The sequence below is a fragment of the Equus quagga genome, chromosome 1, assembly GCF_021613505.1.
Source record: "Equus quagga isolate Etosha38 chromosome 1, UCLA_HA_Equagga_1.0, whole genome shotgun sequence".
NCBI classification, from domain to species: Eukaryota; Metazoa; Chordata; class Mammalia; order Perissodactyla; family Equidae; genus Equus; species Equus quagga.
In genome coordinates this window covers 156,330,916-156,349,911 of record NC_060267.1, presented here as the reverse complement: position 1 = coordinate 156,349,911, position 18,996 = coordinate 156,330,916, and the positions used below count along the sequence as shown (strand labels likewise).

Here is an 18,996-nt window from a genome sequence, read left to right as displayed (position 1 = left end):
CATGGATTTCCGACTCACCTCCCCTCAAGCCACACTCACCATTTTCCTACCAAAAACTGAATTCCCTATCCCCCACTAGCTTTCCCAATTTTCTTCTCTGTTGCAATACCATCAATATCTGAGTACCAGGGTTAAAATCTTATTGTACCTCCAAGTTGTCGTCTTCATCCCCATATTCAACACATTACCTGGTTGGGTAGATTTTTCATTGTAGTGCCTCCCTATACATCCCTCTTTCTTTCTCTCGTTATACCAATCTAATCTTTTCTCCCCGCCAATCTCTAGTCTCTACTTTTTCCTCTAATCACACCAGCCACCCTATAAACATGATGCAATTATTATTGAAAGCATTTCCTCATATCCCCCACATCCAGAATGTTCTTCCCACCCCTTTCTGCCTCCCCGATTAGATCCGTCCTTTAAAGGTCATCCTACAACTAACTTCCCTCCTGTAGCTAGCTATGTTGTTTCCAACCCTTAGGCCTTTTCACACATTGTTCTTGAGGAGTAGGAAACATCCAGAATGTTTCCTACTCCTCAAGCCCTATTCATTTATCCCTTATGGAAAAAGACATGTACTATGCACTGGGGGTACCTGAATGAATAAGACCTAGCACACTGCTGTAGAGCACTCAGCTAAAGATTCCTCTCCTCTGTGATATTCTCATGACTCCCATAGACTGAACTATCAGCTCCCTCATCTGTGGGTCTAAGTACCATCTCACAACCTGCTTCTTTGATTTTGTATTCCTATTGCTTAGATCAGCGAATAAATATCTCCCTTTTGGCATCTAGCTCATTACATGATAGTTATCTGTTTAGGTGACTGTATCTTTTACTAGAATGTGAATCTCTTGAAATGATACCCTCTCACTCTTGTTTCTTTAACATCCATCACAGTGCCAGGCACAGTGTAAGTACTCAATAACTATTTGAACAGATGGAGAAATAAGTAAATGGATGAATGGATAGATGGTTGGGTGGATGAATGGATGGATGGACAGGTAGATGGAAAGGTAAATAGATGGAAGGGTGGATAAAGATAAACAGATGGACAAATGGATGGATGTGTAGACAGATCAATGGAGGAAAAAATGAGATGGATGGATGGATGGATAAACAGCTGAATGAATGGACAAATGAATAGATTAAAGGATGGACAGATGGATGGATGGATGAAAAAAAACCCTGCAGTTAAGAGAGACTTCAGTGGTTATCTTCTGAACCATTGTAAGAATTCCTTTTAAAAGAACTTTGAGAGCTCAGCCATCCTTCAAAAACACCAGCAGTAAATTTAAATTTATCCATAATTATTGGGAAAGGAGGTTATGCTTAATTGACTAGTCATATTGAATAGTGAACTAGCGTATATCTCATACATGGATTGTCAATTCTCTAAAAATTAAAATTAATAGAATGCATTTAGAACAAAAGCTCTACTGAGCAATATATTTACTTGGTGATTCTGAAAACCCTTAGAAACCTTAGTGCTTCAAAGACCCCATTGAGAATCACTTAGGGGTATACAGGCTGGCGTAAATCATTTAAATGCCTGAGAGTGAGAGTTTTTCATTTAAACTATGTAATATAGATACCCACACATTCATGTCAGCCATTTCTCTGATGATTTGGGTTTCCAAAATTGATTTGACAATATGCAGGAGCTTCTCTACAGTAATATCCTAAATAGAGTATTTGGCAAACATCGGGCAAACTTGGAGACCATTTGTCTATCTCCCTCGGACACCTCATTGACACATGGATGGCTCAGGCAGAGATTCATCAAGTGTGTCAAGCAATATCTGAAAAAGTTGGATCCCAAGGAGGTGAACATGGTCACATCTGTCTACTAAGCCAAGTTCACCTGGAAAGTCCTGCCATAAGAGATGAACCCGTTGAAAGTTTAAAAACTGTCCAGTTTACCTACGTTCCATCTTCCCCTTAATCTCCAGTTATATGGCTCCAGGCTGGAGCACTGATCTTGCTTGGATAAAAATTGTTTCCTCCCTTTCTTATTTTTCCCTCGCTCCCTCTCTCCCTTCTTCCTTTCCTTCCTTCCTTCCTTCCATACTTTATTTCTTTCTACTTTCCTTTCCCCACCGCTGCCTTAGCATTTCACATTTCTAAGCATTCCATGCATATTAAACCTTTATAGACTATATTATATATCATGTGCATTTCATTTATTGAGGAAGAATCCATGCTTTATTTGACTCAGTATCTTCAGTAGCTACAGGATTCAATAAATGTTTGGTGAATAAGAAATTGGTGTAGGGCTCACTATATTAGTATATATTACATTGTGTTGCAATTATTTATATATCTAAATATATATAATAATCCTGTGTGTGATGGAAAAAAATTAATGCCCCCATTTTTCAGATGAGCAAACTGAGGCTCAGAGGCATGAGACTATCCTGAGTTTTCACGGTTAGTATATGATGGACTAAAATGCAAGCCTTAGGAATTTTACCCGTGTCCATCCCACTTGTCCACTGTACCTTTCATGTTATTTAAGACCCATGACGAATAATTCCATCACTTCTGTGTGTTGTAACAGATGTGGGCAGGATCTTTAACTTTGAGTTGAAGGAATGACAAATTGTTTTCATTCTTCCCTTTGCTGAATAAAGGCAACTGTCGATTCATGTAAACTGTGGGGTAAAAGAGCATGTGGGCATGTGCTACTGTTGTGTAAACCCACTCTCTACACAGACTGTAAGTGTCAGTTAGCTATTGATGTATAACAAACCGCCCCAAAGCTCAGTGGCTTGAAACAATAGGCATTTATTATCGCTCACAGAATCATGGATCAGCAGGGTGGTACCTCTGGGTTCACTGGGCTCTCTCATGAGCCTGTGGGCAGCTGCAGATTGGGTAGGCAACTCTGCTGATTTTGCCTGAGCACTCTCCCACATTCGGAGGCAGGCTGGCTCTAGGTTGCTCTAGGATGGTCTTGGCTGAGCTCAGTGGGCTCTCCTCCATATGCTCTCTCGTTCTCCAGCAGGCTGGCCAGGCTTGTTCACACACAGTGGTAAGATTCCAAGAGGGCCAAGCAGAAGCGTGTAAGGTCTCTGGATGGCTAGGCTGGGAAATGGCGCACCATTACTACCACTGTGTTCTATCAGTTAAAGGGAGTCACAGGCCCGCCCAGACACAGGGCTGTGGAATAGTCTCCACCTCTTGATGGGAGAGCTGCAAAGTCACAATGCAAAGAGCGTGCCTGTAGGAAGACAAGGAGGATTAGGGCCATCTTTGCACTAGAGCCCCAACACGAGCACAGCCCCCATTTCCTGGTGCTCCCCTCCTGTTGCTCCAGTTCTGCAGGGTTTGTCTAGGGGTCGGACTTCCCACGGGGAATCGCTGAGGCTGCCTCTCCGAACTTTTCCCGAGCAAAGTAAAGTACCTCATTTCTATTTTAAAAAAACATTTTAAGAGGGAAAATATAAGAATGTCAAGGAGAACTGCAATTCATTTTCTGAAAATTAATTGGGTTTAGAGGACAGTAGGAGTGAAAAATTTGGCCATTAGATTTCATCATGACAGAGATTATTGTTTAATATTTGAAAGCCCTTAACTTGCCGTGAAGAATATATGTGACACAGGGCAGGATACAGGTTTATCTGGAACAGTCTGCTGCTGGGAAATTTATTTTCGTCATCCCCCACTCCCCCAATGAGATACTGCTTTGAAAGGCGGTCCATGTCTGCTCCAGGAAAGAAGTATAAAGAGATGGGCCTGTATCTGTGCTCAGTTATTTCACCCTAGATGTATGGATCCTTATTTTAAGACTGTTGCTTCCTGAATCTGAGACTGGCTGTGTTTTTACAAAGTTAAAAAGACCCACTAGACAGTCTTTCAGATACACGAGGGCAGGCTGAGCTTCTGCAGAACGACCTTCAGCTTGATCTTAACAAACAATTTCCTGCCCTTGAAAGTGACTTATGGAAGTGGATACTGAACTCTCCTTTTCTAAACTGAAGGTTTTAAAAATAAGGTGAACTGATCATCTAATAAGTATGTGAGTTTGCTCCTGATTAAAAAGCAGAGGGCCAGCCTCAGTGGCTTAAATTTCCATTTTTTAGGGTTCAGTTTTATACCATCAGTAAAGACCTTCAGGTCAGCCCCCATCCTGTCCTATAGCTCTGCCACAAACACAAAGCCAAGGACACATCGCCTCCTGTGGATAGGTGTTGGGAAAGCCATCGTTGATAGTAGCCCATTGCTGCCAGAGGGGATGTGCAGAGAAGTACTGCTGATTATGAAGGTGGCGACGCACAGTTTCTCCATTACTCATTTTCAGGCTCCTGCTTTTATACGTCAGGCAGAAATATTTTATTTTCCTTCATCTCTGGAGTTGAACTTAGGATATTTCCTATAGTTCATACAAGACTCTTGTCCAAAGAAAAGGATTCGTCCCTTATAACAGAGCCTCTAAACTCCAAATCTCTTGCCTTGCAAGGATGGCCACCACACCAGGCCTGCCCCGAAAGAAACAGCCCCAGCAGGGGTGCCCACACCAGCCCAGATGGAGGAGGAAAATAGTCTTTGGAATTGTAAGACAAAGGGAACACTGTCTACTCAAGGAAAGGTAAAATCTCCATCTCTAAAAGCAACCAGTGAAAGGAAGATGTGTTTAAAATTGTTTTGAAAATTTTGTTTGTATAATATACCACTTTAACTGGAAAGAAGTATTTGGCATTTGTACATTCTGATATTTCAGGGATTTTCTATAAGTGCTTTGAATAACTTTAAGAAGCTGAGCTAGGCTGGCAGATCCTTGTTAAACTCTTAGAGTGCTATGTCCAGACGCTTTCCCCCAAGACTTGCATATTTAATAGTCTGTAAAAATTCTAAGTGTGCTCCCTACTTGGTCGCGGCACTATGAACACTGGGCCGTCCCTCACACTTTGCACTTGTGTTGGGCATCATGTCATCTTTCGAAGTCCTTGCGCACTGGCTGCCACATTGTGGGTTTGGAGTGGTCCTCTGAGGGTGCTATTTTGACTTCTGTCTCATGAACTCTGAAATCAAGGTCCGATCATGGGCCTGGATTCATTCAACAGACACTCATGGGTGCCCTGCCCTCAGCCTGGTTCCAAAGGTAGTGTCTCATTAGTGGCAGGGGACCCTTAGCTGTAGCCTTGTTCCCTAACCTCCTTTCACTGTGTATTTGTTCAAATTTCTAGCATTTACATGGCAATGCTGTATTAGGAGAAAGACACAGTTTCCACCTTCAAGGAGACTCTAATCTGGAAGGAGCACTCACTCACCCCAACTCTACCCAGCTTTACGGTGGGACCTGCTGTGTTAAATGTTTGAGCACCAATGCCCAAATCCTGAAATTATTGGAAAAGTATGTTTCTGTTAGTCACATCCACCTGCCTTCAATCCACCACCTACCGTGGGTAGTTCTTTTACATAATTAGTTCAGAAAATGATTTTTAAACTAAGATTAAATTATATTTTTGTATTTTTTAAGTGTATCAGTATGTTATAGACCCTCTCTTGCTCAAGGCAATCAGATAGATCTAGTCCCCAACTGTGGCCCTCTATTCTTACAGTTAGCAAGGAGTCAAGATGAGCAAATTCCAGGCTTTAATATTCAAGCAAGAAGAAATAGACCGTTATGGGGCCTGGCTGGTGGCATAGTGATTAAGTTTGCACGTTCTGCTTTGGCCACCCAGGGTTTGCAGGTTCAGATCCTGGCCACGGACCTACACACCGCTCATCAAGATATGCTGTGGTGGCATCCCACATACAAAATAGAGGAAGGTTAGGACAGACGTTAGCTCAGGGCCAAACTTCCTCACCAAATAAATAAATAAAAATTAATAAACCATTATGCTTCCTTTCACTAAACTGAAACACTGTCAATTATATGTTCCTTTTTCTCGACATGAAAGAATTTTTAGGGAAGCGTTGTTTTCATCTCTTCTTGAATCCAAGTGAAATCCACATCTTTTGCATATTTCCTGCATTAGACTTTTATTGTGTGCATGGAAATCAATATAGCAGATACATGCACAAGTGCACACATTAAAATGAACATGACTTCATTTATTTCCATGATTAGACATTCAAATCAAAGTGCTGGGGTGTCTGTTTTCATATTCATAGGTCGAGATCCGTACATCAGAGGTATTTGTATAACTGACACTTTTATTACATTCATTTCATTTGCAATATGATAGTGGATCATAAATATGTTACTTTTATGCCACCAAATCTGATTTGTGGCACTTAGCCCTCACAAGGAGAATACTTGATATTTTATGGGGCACCTTTCATCCAAGAAGCGCTTTGCAGACATCGGGCTGGGTTCTACCAGGTGTGTAAATCACGCTCATGACCACTTGGATGCCCCACCTGCTTTATCCACCTCCTGGCTCCTACTGGAGGGGTGCACAGCGGTTAGTGAGTCTCCTGCAGGCCCTGAGGTGTGATGAGACCTTTAAATTTTGGAAGAAAGAGGCTCCTGCCACACAGAAGCCCTTAGAGCTGACAGAACTCCACATTTCCGTGTTCAGCTGGTCCTTCGTGAAACGAGTTTGAACCCCTACTCTAGGCCGATGCTGTATTAAGCCCTGGAGACACAGGGACAAGTAAAACATGGCCCTTGCCTTCCAGATATTCACAAACTAGGAGGGAGGGCCATGTGCAACAGTAATTGTCCCCCACCCCATGATGGGGCTCTGATGCAGAGCTGACAATATGTGCCCCACCCCCTGTCACCCATGCCCTCCCAGGCCTACACTGTGCCCGAAAGAGCTTTGTCAAGCCCCCAGGTCTGTAACAGGTATATTGGTGCCCAGGCAAGCCAGTGACAATTGGACTGAAAGAAGAGACCAACCATCAAACATCACAGTCAGAGAAGAGAATCATGGGTGCCCCACCCACCATCCCATCCCCCCCCCCCCCCCCCCCCACCCCTGCCCTCAACTCACCTTCTCCTTTCCCCAGCATCAGCTTCCCAATCCTGGACCAGCCCTCCTCCCCCTACACACACCAGTTATACATACCCGGAGCTCCTGTAGTATCCTTCATAGCACTTACCACATCGGAGAATCATTAACATGTGTGACAGAAACAGCAGAGCACAGTGGTTAAGAGGGAGGGCCCTGGAGCCAGGTTTTCTGAGTTCAAATCCCCCCTACATCACTTACAGCATGCATGGCCTTGGGCAGGTTACTTTTCTGTACCTCAGTTTTCTCATCTGCAAAATGGGCATAATCGTGATACTTCCCTATCACGTTGTCGTGAAGACTGAATGACCTGATATGAATAGAGGGCTTCACTGAGTGCCCCATAGCTACTGTGGTGGTTGTCATTGACATTTTCAGTATTATAATAAATAACACTCCAGTATGAGTCACGTACATATAATAATAGTGATGCCAGTATTATTATTATTACCGTCACTGTTATTATATAATTTATGTCTCTCTCTACCATAAGTGAGCTCCGTGGCAGCAAGACCCATCTGTGTGGCTCACCATTTCATCCCCACAGCAGATGGCACATAGTAGATGAGCAAAAAATATTTATTGAAGAATGAATGGGCAGACAACGAAGGAACAAGTGAGTCCACCCACCTATTTGGTGCCAGTGCCAGACGGCTTCTTCAAAAGCATCATTGCCACTTGTGGCCACTGACCCTGCAATCGTGTCTCCAAAGCCTCGGTGTTCAGGTCTGCCCATTTCCACATGGAAAAGCCTTAAATTCCTCTTCCTGTGTGACTAGCCTACAACAGACTCACCTTTTCCCAACTAGCCCACCATCCACACGTCTCCAGGAGGGTGCTGCTCTGTCCAAGGTGAGATGCTCTGAGGGGCGCTGACTCCTCTGGACTGATACGCGGTAGAGCTGGTGTTTGTACCAGATCCCCTGGCCCCACTGCAACACCTGTGTCACCCCCTGCTCTGCTTTGGTGCCCTACAGGGGGGCGAGCTCCTGCTCCGCCCCAGCAGCTACTGACCATGAGTTCCCCGGGAGCTGGACAGAGCCACCGTCCCAAGGCCTGCGTGGTGTCCCAGGCACTGCGTCATCTCCTTGATTCTGGCGGTTCTTGGAAGCCGTGCCCACGCCTGGCCCAGATACCGTGCCTGCATTCCACAGCAGTTTAAAACCGTTGAGTAGAGCCAGTGCTGAAGCCACATGTGCAGAAGATTTGTCTATCAACTTATGAACCTTTACATAATTGGGGCATTGTCACCAGAGGGTGATTGCATTTTGCAGTTGCTGGGGGGTTTCTGATAGTGCCGGGAGTCCTGTAGTCACAGAGATTGGGGGGAGGGGCTTTGCTTTGGGAGGGCAGGAGCAGGCTGGAAGGGAGCATGAGGTTGCACACTGGTCCCCTGGCATCTGGTCACTTGCTAAGAGTGCTCCAAGTGTGGGCCCCAAAGCACAGAAGACGGAGCTCTGGCTTTGTCAGTGTCATTTCGCAAACGGTGGGTGCTGTCACTGCACAATCCACTGAGCGCCCCCCACGTGGTGTCCTGCTGCAGCTCCCCAGGGTCCCTTCCCACCTGACCTCACCTCCCACTTTCCGGGTTCATGTAGATGCTTAGTGGTGGCAGCTCTTAGGGCGTCCCTCCTGCCCCGCTGCCCCCCCCGCCATAACTGCCTAGAGCTGTGTTCACTCATCTGAGTTTTCCAGGTAATTTCCAGGGGTCTGGGTGGGTGGGGGACAAGGAAGCAGAGTGCTTAGGACCACAGATACGGGTCTCACAGACCTTCCTGGGGATGGGATGATGGATAATTTCTTGTGTGTGTGTTTCCTCTCTGCTTTTCTGTATATTCCACTGAAATCCTGACTCGACTCCTTTCAAACAAGGTGACTTTGGGTCTCAAGTTCCTAGGGTGTAGAAGTGGAACAGAATGCCCACCTCACTGGTTCACTGTGGGATTTAGGGAGCGACACTTCTTAAATTGCTGCAGGCTGTGGCTGGCCCTTGCTGGGCAATCAATAAGTGGTACGGCTGTTACTGCTCTGTTAGTGCTCATGGGTGCCATCTTGGCGTCTGACTCGAGTCAAAGCAGCTTGCAGTGTTCACTGACGCTGGCCTCCCTCAGGGCTCTGGGTTTTTGTTGTTGTTCTTACTGTTTTAAGATATAATTCACGTAGCATAATGTTCGTTATTTAAATGTGTACAGTTCGGTAGTTTGTAGTATATTCATAAGGTTGTACAACCATTACCATTGTCTAATTCCGGGGCGTTCTCACCTCCCCAGAAGGAAACCCCGTGCCCATGAGCAGTCACTTCCTGTCCGCACCCACTGCAGTCCTTGGCACCCCTCACCTGCTTTCTGTCTATGAATTTGCTTATTCTGAACATCTCAGATCAATAGAATCGTCCATGCTGTGGCCTTTTGTGACTGGCTTCTGTCACTGAGAGTAAGGTTTTCAGGGTTTCTCCATGTTGTCACATGGGTCAGTACTTCATTCCTTTTTATGGCCGACAGTACTCCATTTATGGCTCTACCACATTTTGCTTGTCTGTGAGCTGATGGACATTGAGCCGTTTCCACGTTTGGGTGATTGTACGAACCAGTGGTAGACAAGTTTTGCGTGGACATATATTTCCTATTCTCTTGGGTGTATACCTAGGAGTGGAGCTGCTGGGTGGGCAGTAACTCTATGTTTAACTTTTTGGGGAACTGCCAGACTCTTTTCCTCAGGGCTCTGATTTGGAAGGACCCTCGTTGCTTAGACGTGACTTTCATGTTAGCTGAAGAAGAGAGTCCTGCCAGGGGCCTGGAAAGGAGGGGTCTGACCACCGGCACTGAGAGGCCGCAGCCTCCCCTCCCAGCCCCCCGGGGTCCCAGCCCTGCGCTACCCCTTCCTCCCTGCTTGTCTCTCCTTTGCTGGCCGTGTCGTTGGCATTCTCCCTGCTTGAAACCACACGGCCATCCCCCGCGTCCTCACCTCCTGGGATGGTCTGGGTGCCTGGGCCCTCTGCCCTGGAAAAGAGCACGTTTGAGGCTGAGTTACCGCACGCTGTCTTTACCCACTCATTCTAGATCTGGAAACGTGCTGAGCCAAAGAACAGTGTCCTTTCAAAGTCCTCTGGAGAGGATTTCTCCTCAGACATGTCCACTTCCCTAGTAATAAGTGAATCCAAGCAAGGAAAGAACTTGTCAGCTGTGCAAACTTGGGCACATTCTTTTTTTTTTTTTTTTTGAGGAAGATTAGCCCTGAGCTAACATCTGCCTCCAATTCTCCTCTTTTTGTTGAGGAACACTGGCCCTGAGCTGACATCTGTGCCCATCTTCCTCTACTTTATATGTGGGACGCCTACCACAGCATGGCTTGCCAAGCGGTGCCATGTCCACACCCGGGATCTGAACTGGCGAACCCCAGGCCGCTGAAGCGGAACGTGCACACTTAACCACTGTGCCATCGGGCCAGCCCCTTGGGTACCTTCTTTAGCCTCTCTGAGTCTCGGTTTCTTCATCTGTAAAATGGGTTTAAAATTGCCTCCCTGATAAGGGGATTAAGTGAGCCACTGTGGACACAGTTCCCAATATAATGCTCAAGACACCCAAGAAACGTGAATTTTCACCCAGCTGCCCTCCCTCCAGGTCAGGTGGGAGCAGCTTATACCGACGCAGGGATTTTTCAGAACCAATTGTTCCCTCGCCTTTTTTTCTCTCCCTCCCTCCCATCCCCATCTCTTTCCTTCCACCTTTTCTCCTCTCCCCATGCATCTGTTTTACTCTGCCCTCAGCTCCAGCCCCAGACAGGGCCTTGAGAGCCTCACGCTGTAGACCCAGGAACTGCCAGTTCTCAGATGGCTCCGGGGGCCAAATCCTCTTAGGGCGGATCGGATTATGCCCTGGGTCATTTTGCAGCACAGATTCCCAGGTCATGGTGGTGGCACCCACAGTGAGGGAGTGTCCAGCCTGGCAGCCCCTGGGTCCCCAGGGAACGTGGACTCCCGAAGAGGGCACAGGGTCTAATTCTACCTGTCGGCCTCCCTGGGTTTCAGTTTCCTTCCCCAGGAGATCCTAGCCAGAGGCGGGACCTTTGAGTGACACTCAGATTGCAAGTCACCTGAGGAGTCTGTGCCGGGAGAGGAAGCTGGGGTTTACAGATCACCCGGTGCCAGGGCAGACACACACCTGCTGAGGGTCCAGCGGGCCAGACAAGATGTGGGGGCAAAGTGCTGCAGATGAATAAGTGAACAAATGAGTGAATGAATTGGGTTCCAGGCTGAATATTCATAATGCATGGATTATTATTTTTAAGTAACTTTATAAATAACAAAAGACTACATAATTAATATAGAAAGTTTAAGAAGAGAAAAACAGGGACAAAAGCCATAATCCCATCACCTTTTTCTTTTCTTTTTTTTTTTTAAGATTGGCACCTGAGGGGCCAGCCCCATGGCCAAGTGGTTAAGTTTGCATGCTCCACTTTGGTGGCCCAGGGTTTCACTGGTTTGGATCCTGGGCGAGGACATGGTACTGCTCATCAGGCCATGCTGAGGCGGCACCCCACATGCCACAACTAGAAGGACATGCAACTAAAATATACAGCTATGTACTGGGGGGATTTGGGGAGAAAAAGCAAAAGAAAAAAAAAGGAAAAAATTGGCAACAGTTGTTAGCTCAGGTGCCAATCTTTAAAAAAAACCAAAAAGATTGGCACCTGAGCTAACTGTTGCCAGTCTTCTTTTTTTTTCTTCTCTCCAAAGCCTCCCAGTACATAGTTGTGTGTTCTAGTTGTGAGTGCCTCTGGTTGTGCTATGTGGGACGTGGCCTTAACATGGCCTGATGAGCAGGGCCGTGTCCGCCCCCAGGATCCGAACCAGTGAAACCCTGGACCACCAAGCGGAGCGCATAAACTTAACCACTCGGCCACGGGGCCTGCCCCATCCCATCACCTTTAAGATGAATTTCTTCAAAAGTGACAGTTCATTCAGAAAACTAAAAAGCAAAAAAACAGGGCTTAGTTAGGAATCACTGATTATGACCCCACTAGGGCCCTGTGCAGGGATGTGTCTCCCAGGCAAAAGTGGTTTCCTTGTAACGCCTCTCAGGCCATCCCCCCTGAAATTGGGGAATGTGCTTGGAAGAATCCTCTCTTCAAGGAACCGGACTACGTAGAAAGTTCTCAGCCTTCGGGGTGAGCCTAAGCTTTCCTTGAGAGTGGGTTGGCACATGCGTGCACAGAAAGACAAGCCACCCTCTCTTCCCGGCCCTCCTGGCTTCCAGACCTCTTTTCTTGGGAGATGTGCTTCTAACACCTTTTCCCCCTGTTTCTGTTCCCAGTGTCAGCTGAGTCCAAGGCAGCATCAGGGGATGGAAACACCTAGCCCAGGCAGCGCAGGCCCAGCCATTAGTGACCCCTGGTCTGACTTCTCTCTCATTTCCAGCTGTCAGGAATGACAGGAACAAGAAAAAGAAGGAGCCTTCGAAGCAGGAATGCACGGAAAGCTATGAAATGACGGCTGAGCTGGATGATCTCACAGAGAAGATCCGAAAAGCTCACCAGGAAACCTTCCCCTCGCTCTGCCAGCTGGGTAAATACACCACGGTAAGAGACGCTTCCGCCCTGGGCTGCTGAGAGGATGGGTGCAGGCCCTGACGTGTACGCACTCACACATACCCACACTCACACTCATGCGCTCATTCTCTCTCTCTCCTGGGCCTGGCAGGAATGTCCACCCAAACTCAGCCCAGGACGTGCATGTGGGCTGAGTGGCGCCGGGAGCAGCCCCTCCCTAGGTGTGACAGTCTTCAGATAGTCACCGAGGAGGGTGGGTGTTTCCTGCGAGTCAGTCATGCGTACACTCACTCAAGAAGCACCAATGGAGATTTCTATGCCAGGCTGCGCGTGAGGTGCCGGCGACATGAATGAGCAAGATATGGCTGCTGCTCTCAGGACTTATGGTCTGGTGAAGGAGGCAAGTAAAACAGAGAGGTGGTACGTGGGTCTTGACAGACCCCCGTACAGAGCCCAGGGGGAACCCAGAGGTAACCCAGAGGGGCCTGGGGTCAATCTTTTAAACACACCCATCCACCTGTAAGATCCAACCAAGATTATGGAGGCCCTCCCCTGGCTTCAGAGAGGGTTTGTGTAAAACCCCTAAGCCAGGGCCCCGAAAAGCACAGGGCAGGCGGGAGCCTTCTCTAGGTCGGTGGGTGGTCCCCCTCGGCTCCGTCGCTTTCACTGAGGTTAGAAATAAATGGGGCCGGCCTGGTGGCACAGTGGTTAAGTGCGCACGTTCGGCTTCGGTGGCCCGGGGTTCGCCAGTTCAGATCCCGGGTGCAGACATGGCACCACTTGGCAAAAGCCATGCTGTGGTAGGCGTCCCACATATAAAGTAGAGGAAGATGGGCACGGATGTTAGCTCAGGGCCAGGCTTCCTCAACAAAAAGAAGAGGATTGGCAGCAGATGTTAGCCCAGGGCGAATCTTCCTAAAAAAAGAGAGGAGGGGAGGGAGAGAAAGTGGAATCAAAAACTAGGAAGCATATGGGGGCTGGTCTGGGATGTGACAGTAGAGACGTCGTGAGGTATTTTAATTTTTTAAAGTGGTTTTTGCATGTATTATGTTTACTGATATATATTCCCAGTGCGTGGCACAGAATAAGGTATTCAATAAATATTTGTTGAAGAGTAAATGAATATAACTAGAATGTTGTTCTGGCCTCTTTCAGTGGCTTATGTTGCTTGCCTAAGATGCTAGTAAATGTACATTTTAAAAAATCCAAATATTGCAGCATTTGCTGGGTTGGTGACTGGTGTGCTAGAAAGCAGAATAGTAGGAAAAGTCACGAGGATAAAAAGATGAAATGGTGATGCCAGAAAGAAAAATGAATAGGGAGATGAAGCGCTGGTGAGCACTTCTTCGGGAGCATGCAGTCACGCATTTGGGTGTTGCTGTCACAATTTTATCTGTAAAACAGGAATGGTGACCAGGAGTAGGCCCACAGGGTTTGCTGTGGAAATTGATACTGGAACATGCCAGGGTGGCTTCTGAGGTGAGCATGAGGCAGCTGGGCTGCTGAGGCTGCACAGGTTGGTGGCACCAGCTTCTGAAGGCTGGCACTGGAGTTGGACAGGCAGGTCCCTGGGCGAAACCAAAGACCTTGACTCAGGAAGCAGAGGGAGAACCTGGAGCACTGCTTCCCAAACCTCAATGTGCTTACAAAGCACCTGGCAATCTTTTTAAAATGCAGGTTCTGATTCGGCAGGGCTGGGGCAGGGCATTTCAACAAGCCCCCAGATGCTGCTGATGCTGCTGGGCTGCAGGACACACTCTGAATAGGAAAGACCATGAACTGTACTTTGAGTTGCCAGACCCAGGACGACCATCCGGGGCCCACCCAGGCCCTTGGTGTCAGGGAGAAGGAGGGATGCTGACATGCCCCACCTGCCAACCTGTGTAGCTGTTGACCTAGCCTGCCAGGCCAAGGGAGATGCTTAACTAGCAGGCGAGCACCCACTGAGCTTGGGGAGCACCATCTTAGCCCAGAGCAGACACAGTGCAGGACAGGCTGGACACCATAGGCAGCCTTCATTTTCACCTGGAAGGTGAAGCAGGCCCACCAACCATGAGGCAGTGGTTAGTAACACCACATATCAAGAGCAAGGGCGCTAGAACTACATGAATGTGGCTTAAATCCTGCTCGGCCACCGATCAACCATGTGACTCTGCACGAGTTATTTAACTTCTTGGTACTGCAGAGAAGTAAAATGATTAATAACCTAGGAGCGTATCATTTATTCCTTTTAGAAATATTGATTGATTGCCAACGATATTCTAGGCACTGTATCGGGTTAAGTATCCAGGTGAGTGCATCCTGACCCCAGAAACAAGGAAATGGACTCAGGAGGGGCCATGGGAAAGGACAGAAGGAGCAGAGGAGAGGGAACAGGTGCTCTGGAATGGGGGCGTTGAGAGCGGGTGGGAGGTAAGAATTTAAAAGCCTTGCAGAGTCGAGAATGCCCACTGAGGAGTTTGCATTTCAGTCTGCAAATGATGGAGAGAACGCAACAGTTTGTGATCAGAAGTCTTTATTATTGTTATCATTATTATTTTAGCTAATATTCATGGAGCATTTACCAGGTACCGGGGACCACGCTAAGTACTCGCAATATATTAGTTCTTTCACTCCTTGCAAGGACTCTAGGCGGTGGGAATTGATGCTCCCATGTTACAGATGAGTAAACTGAGGCTGAATATTATTGTCCCGATATTTCCTATGAGTAAATTGAGGTGTAGAGGTGCTAAATACCTTTCCCCGTGTCTCATAGCCAGCAAGTGGGACTGGACCGTGACTGGACATTCTGACTCCGGGGCAGCCCTTTGAACCACGAAATCATGCTCAGGATGCATCCAGAGGGTGGTTGACAAGGTAGAATGGCAGCAGGAGCCATCGGGCATCTCGTTAGGAGGAGGTGGCTATTATCCAGGAATAAATCAAACCTTTAGCTCCAAAAAAGACAGAATAAAAGAGAACAATCAGAGTAGGAAGGGCTTCCTGGAAGTGGAAACTTTTGAGCCGGGTCGTGAGGTGAGAGACATTATATGACACTCCCGGGGATCATTTGCTACTCCATCAGGGGTCCCCTCCCCTCTTCCCCAGCTGGGGGTATCTTAGTGTGGCCTAATCAGTCGCCCAGACGCTGACTTACATGGCAGCCAGGTGGAATGGCGCCCACTGTAGTCTGGAAGAGGGTGAGCAAACACAAAGTATACCATTTGCCCCCTCCTAGAACACACGCCCTGGTGTGGCCTGGCTTCCTACAGGGCCGGGAACCAAAATGCTCCTTCAGGACAGTCCTCCCTCTGTCAGTCAGCACAGCTCCTTCCCACCCCAAAAGCCAGCCAGGGGTTCTGGTCAGCCTCACCACGGGCTCCCTCTGAAATCCGATGGCCTCTCCTTTTGGATTCTCATTATGCCATAGGTCAGAATCCACCTGCTTCCAGGCCAGTGAGGCTGCCTGCCCAGCCCTCTTCAAGATTCAAGGGGGGCTGTCAGGACCCTGTCCTTGTCCCCATGGCTCAGACTTCAAGCTCCGGTGACCATGCCCAAAGGCTTTCTGTGGCTGCCAGAGCTGCTTAGCTCACACCTGGGGCATTGACACTCCTGGGAGCAGCCCCCACCCAGTGACAGGTGGAACCTGATAGGTGATGCCCCAGGGGCAGGATACCTCTTAGGCGGTCTCTAACCACCTCCCAGAGTTCCCCAACAAGATGGAACCCCAGGTGCCCACGGGATGACCTTCACTGGCAGCCTCCCCTTCCCAGACCCCTTTCTCCACTCCTCCTCCCGTGCTTCCTGGGATCTCTTCCCAAGTCAGCTGCTTGCTCTCAAATCCTAGTGTCAGGGTCTGCTTCTGGACCAAACGGGGCTTCCCTGAGGGCCTCCGGGGCCCCTTCCCTTCACCTCTGTTTGGGGACGAGACACCATCAGTCCCTAACTGGGGCCTGTCGTCCTAAGCACTTTGAGAGGACTTTCTGCACCTCTTTTGATCCAGCAGGGAGAATAGAAATACAGGTCCATCTCCAGAGGGTGGTCCTCAACTCCAGGGCAGCCAGGTGTCCTTCCAGAGCACACTGCCCATTCGCGGGGTCCAGGCTGCTCTAAGAGTCTCTCATCTGGCTCTTCTCTTTATTTCTACTCTCTGTACACAAATCTAGCTCTGTTTTTGTTGTAAGCAACTTCCAGTCCTTTCCGGAAGTAGGTGGGGTATAAATAAGTAACAGCAGCCGTAACACATTCTCTGCAAGCGCTTGATTCCGAGCTGAGCGTTTTGATGCAGAGCTTTTTTTAGATAGGCAGTTGCTCCCACTGCAAGGAAACTTCCTGCCATCTTCACCAGCCTGGCATCCCTGGCAGATGCCTTTGGAATAAGTGGGCAGAGAGGAATTAAAAAGGCAGCTAGCCACCCACCTACAGATCTTTGAAAGACTGGTTTCTTTTTCATCCCTAATTAGGGTACATTTGGAACAAATGGACAGGCCCCAGGAGGCAGCAGGAATGGGTCAGGGAGGCAGAAACATATGGCCCACCCACCTCCATGCCCAAGTCCAGGCAGGACGCTCACCTACGAGCTTCAGAGCTAGTCTCCCCATGACCCCCCTCCAGTGACCCCCCACAAGAAACAAGGGGGTCCATGTGGAAGGGTGGAAGGCAGGAGAGTGGCTATGCATAGATGAGCTCTCCCAAATAGGTTGAAGGAGCGAACCAGAGGAAACATCCCAGACCTCAGGATCCTTCCTCTGCTTCCTTAGGTCGAACCCTAGGCTATGTCATTTGGGCTTTAGGGCCTCAGAGACCCAGGTTCAAATCTTGCCTTTGTTACTTAGAAGTGTGACCTTAGAATTACCCTGTGAGCCTCAGCTCCCTCATCAGTATCCTGGGATTTGAATAGTACCTACCTCATGGGGTTGCTGGGAAGAAGGTTAAATGAGAAAAATATATCAGAGCACCTTGTACACTTTCCAGCACAGAAATGTGCAAAATGGGCAAGTCTCCTCCTCTTGATCCTGTTAGGAGTGCCTTGTCATTTTTCAGAGCCGCATGCCTGGGTTCTGGAAAAGGAATGTGGTGGGTGGGAAGGTGAGGCAGGTTCCAGGCGACACAGCCCCGGCCTAGGCTGTCTGCTCTGCACCACGTCTGCTCCCGCATCCCGCTGCTCTGCCACGTGCGGCTTTTCATCACCTTGCAGAGCTTGATGGGACATAAGCTGCCCTCCGAGGGGCTCATGAAGTTGAGCTATGGAGATTTAAGGGGCCCTTAATCTACTCAGAAAAATGACCACCAACAGGATCATTAAACCACCAAAAGACTTTCCAGGAGACCGGTGCTTTAGAAAAAGAAGGATGTTGTAGACAGTTGCAGCCATTTGTGGACTTGGCTTTTGTTTTAGAAAGCTAACACTGTGATCAGCCAGCAAATCAGAACCTGAAACTCGGGAGGTCAGCCTCCCAGGAGAGAGGCACCTGCGGGCGTGGAAGATCAGGGAGTCCAGAGGCCTGAGTTCTAAGCCCCACTCTGCCACCTCACAGTTGTCTGACCTTGAACCAGCCCTTAACTTCTCTGAGCCTGTTTCTTGCCAGTAGCCACACCTGCTCTGTTGTACCACCTAGGCCCTTCTTTCATTTTCCAGCAGTCACTGCATACCTACAGTATGAGTTTCCTAGGGCCGCCGTAACAAAGTACCACAAACTTGGTGGCATAAGATGACAGAACCGTGTTGTCTCCGTTCTGGAGGCTAGAAGTCCAAAGTGAGGGTGTCGGCAGAGCCAGGCTCCCTCTGATGGCTCTAGCGGCGAATCTTCCTTGCTTCTCACAGCTTCTGAGGGTGGAAGGCAGCTTTTGGCGTCCTTGGCTTGTACGTGCATTACTCCAATCCTGTCTTCATGTGGCCGTCTTCTTCCAGTGTGTCTTCATACCATCTTCCCTCAGTGCATGTCTCTGTCCGAATTTCCCCTTTTTATAAGGGCACCAGTCACATTGAATTAGGGCTCACCATAACGACCTCATTTTAAGTCGATTATCTCTGTAAAGACCCTATTTCCCAAAAAAGGTCACGTTCTGAGGTACTAGGGGTTAGGACTCCAGTATATCTTTTTTGGGACACAATTTAGTCCATGGCACCTACTGAGTCCAGAATCGGAGGCACAGACATTTACCCTCCCAAGCTCACAGGCTCTTTGGTAAAGTCCTGCTGAAAAGCAAATGTTGTCACGTGTTTTGTGAGCTTTTAGAAACCTCTGGCACACACATCCTAAGTTCTCATCTTTCAAAGAAAAATCTTCTCTAGGCACTGTGCTAAGTAAGTACCCAGGATCTTACTGGGTGGTAGAAAAACAAAAAGACATTCCCAGCCAAGGGACTAGCGTGAGCGTGGCCGGGAGTTTTGTAGAGAGGACTGGATGGGAGGGGAGTGCAAAGTGTGAGGGGACAGGTGAGGGCTGGCTGTCAGGGCCTTCTTATGCTGGAATGAGGTGTGTGAACAGTAGCCACAGGGAGC

General features: G+C 48.2%; 1 protein-coding gene across 2 annotated transcripts in view; it reads left to right on the top strand.

Moving 5' to 3' along the window:
- RARB (retinoic acid receptor beta) overlaps positions 1 to 18,996 on the top strand; it is a 166,834-nt gene that overhangs the window by 123,412 nt on the left and 24,426 nt on the right. For both annotated transcript variants that reach the window (XM_046641578.1, XM_046641572.1), the window contains one exon: positions 12,382 to 12,542. In XM_046641578.1, coding sequence (XP_046497534.1) covers positions 12,382 to 12,542 — 161 coding nt within the window. The remainder of the gene's footprint in view (positions 1 to 12,381; positions 12,543 to 18,996) is intronic.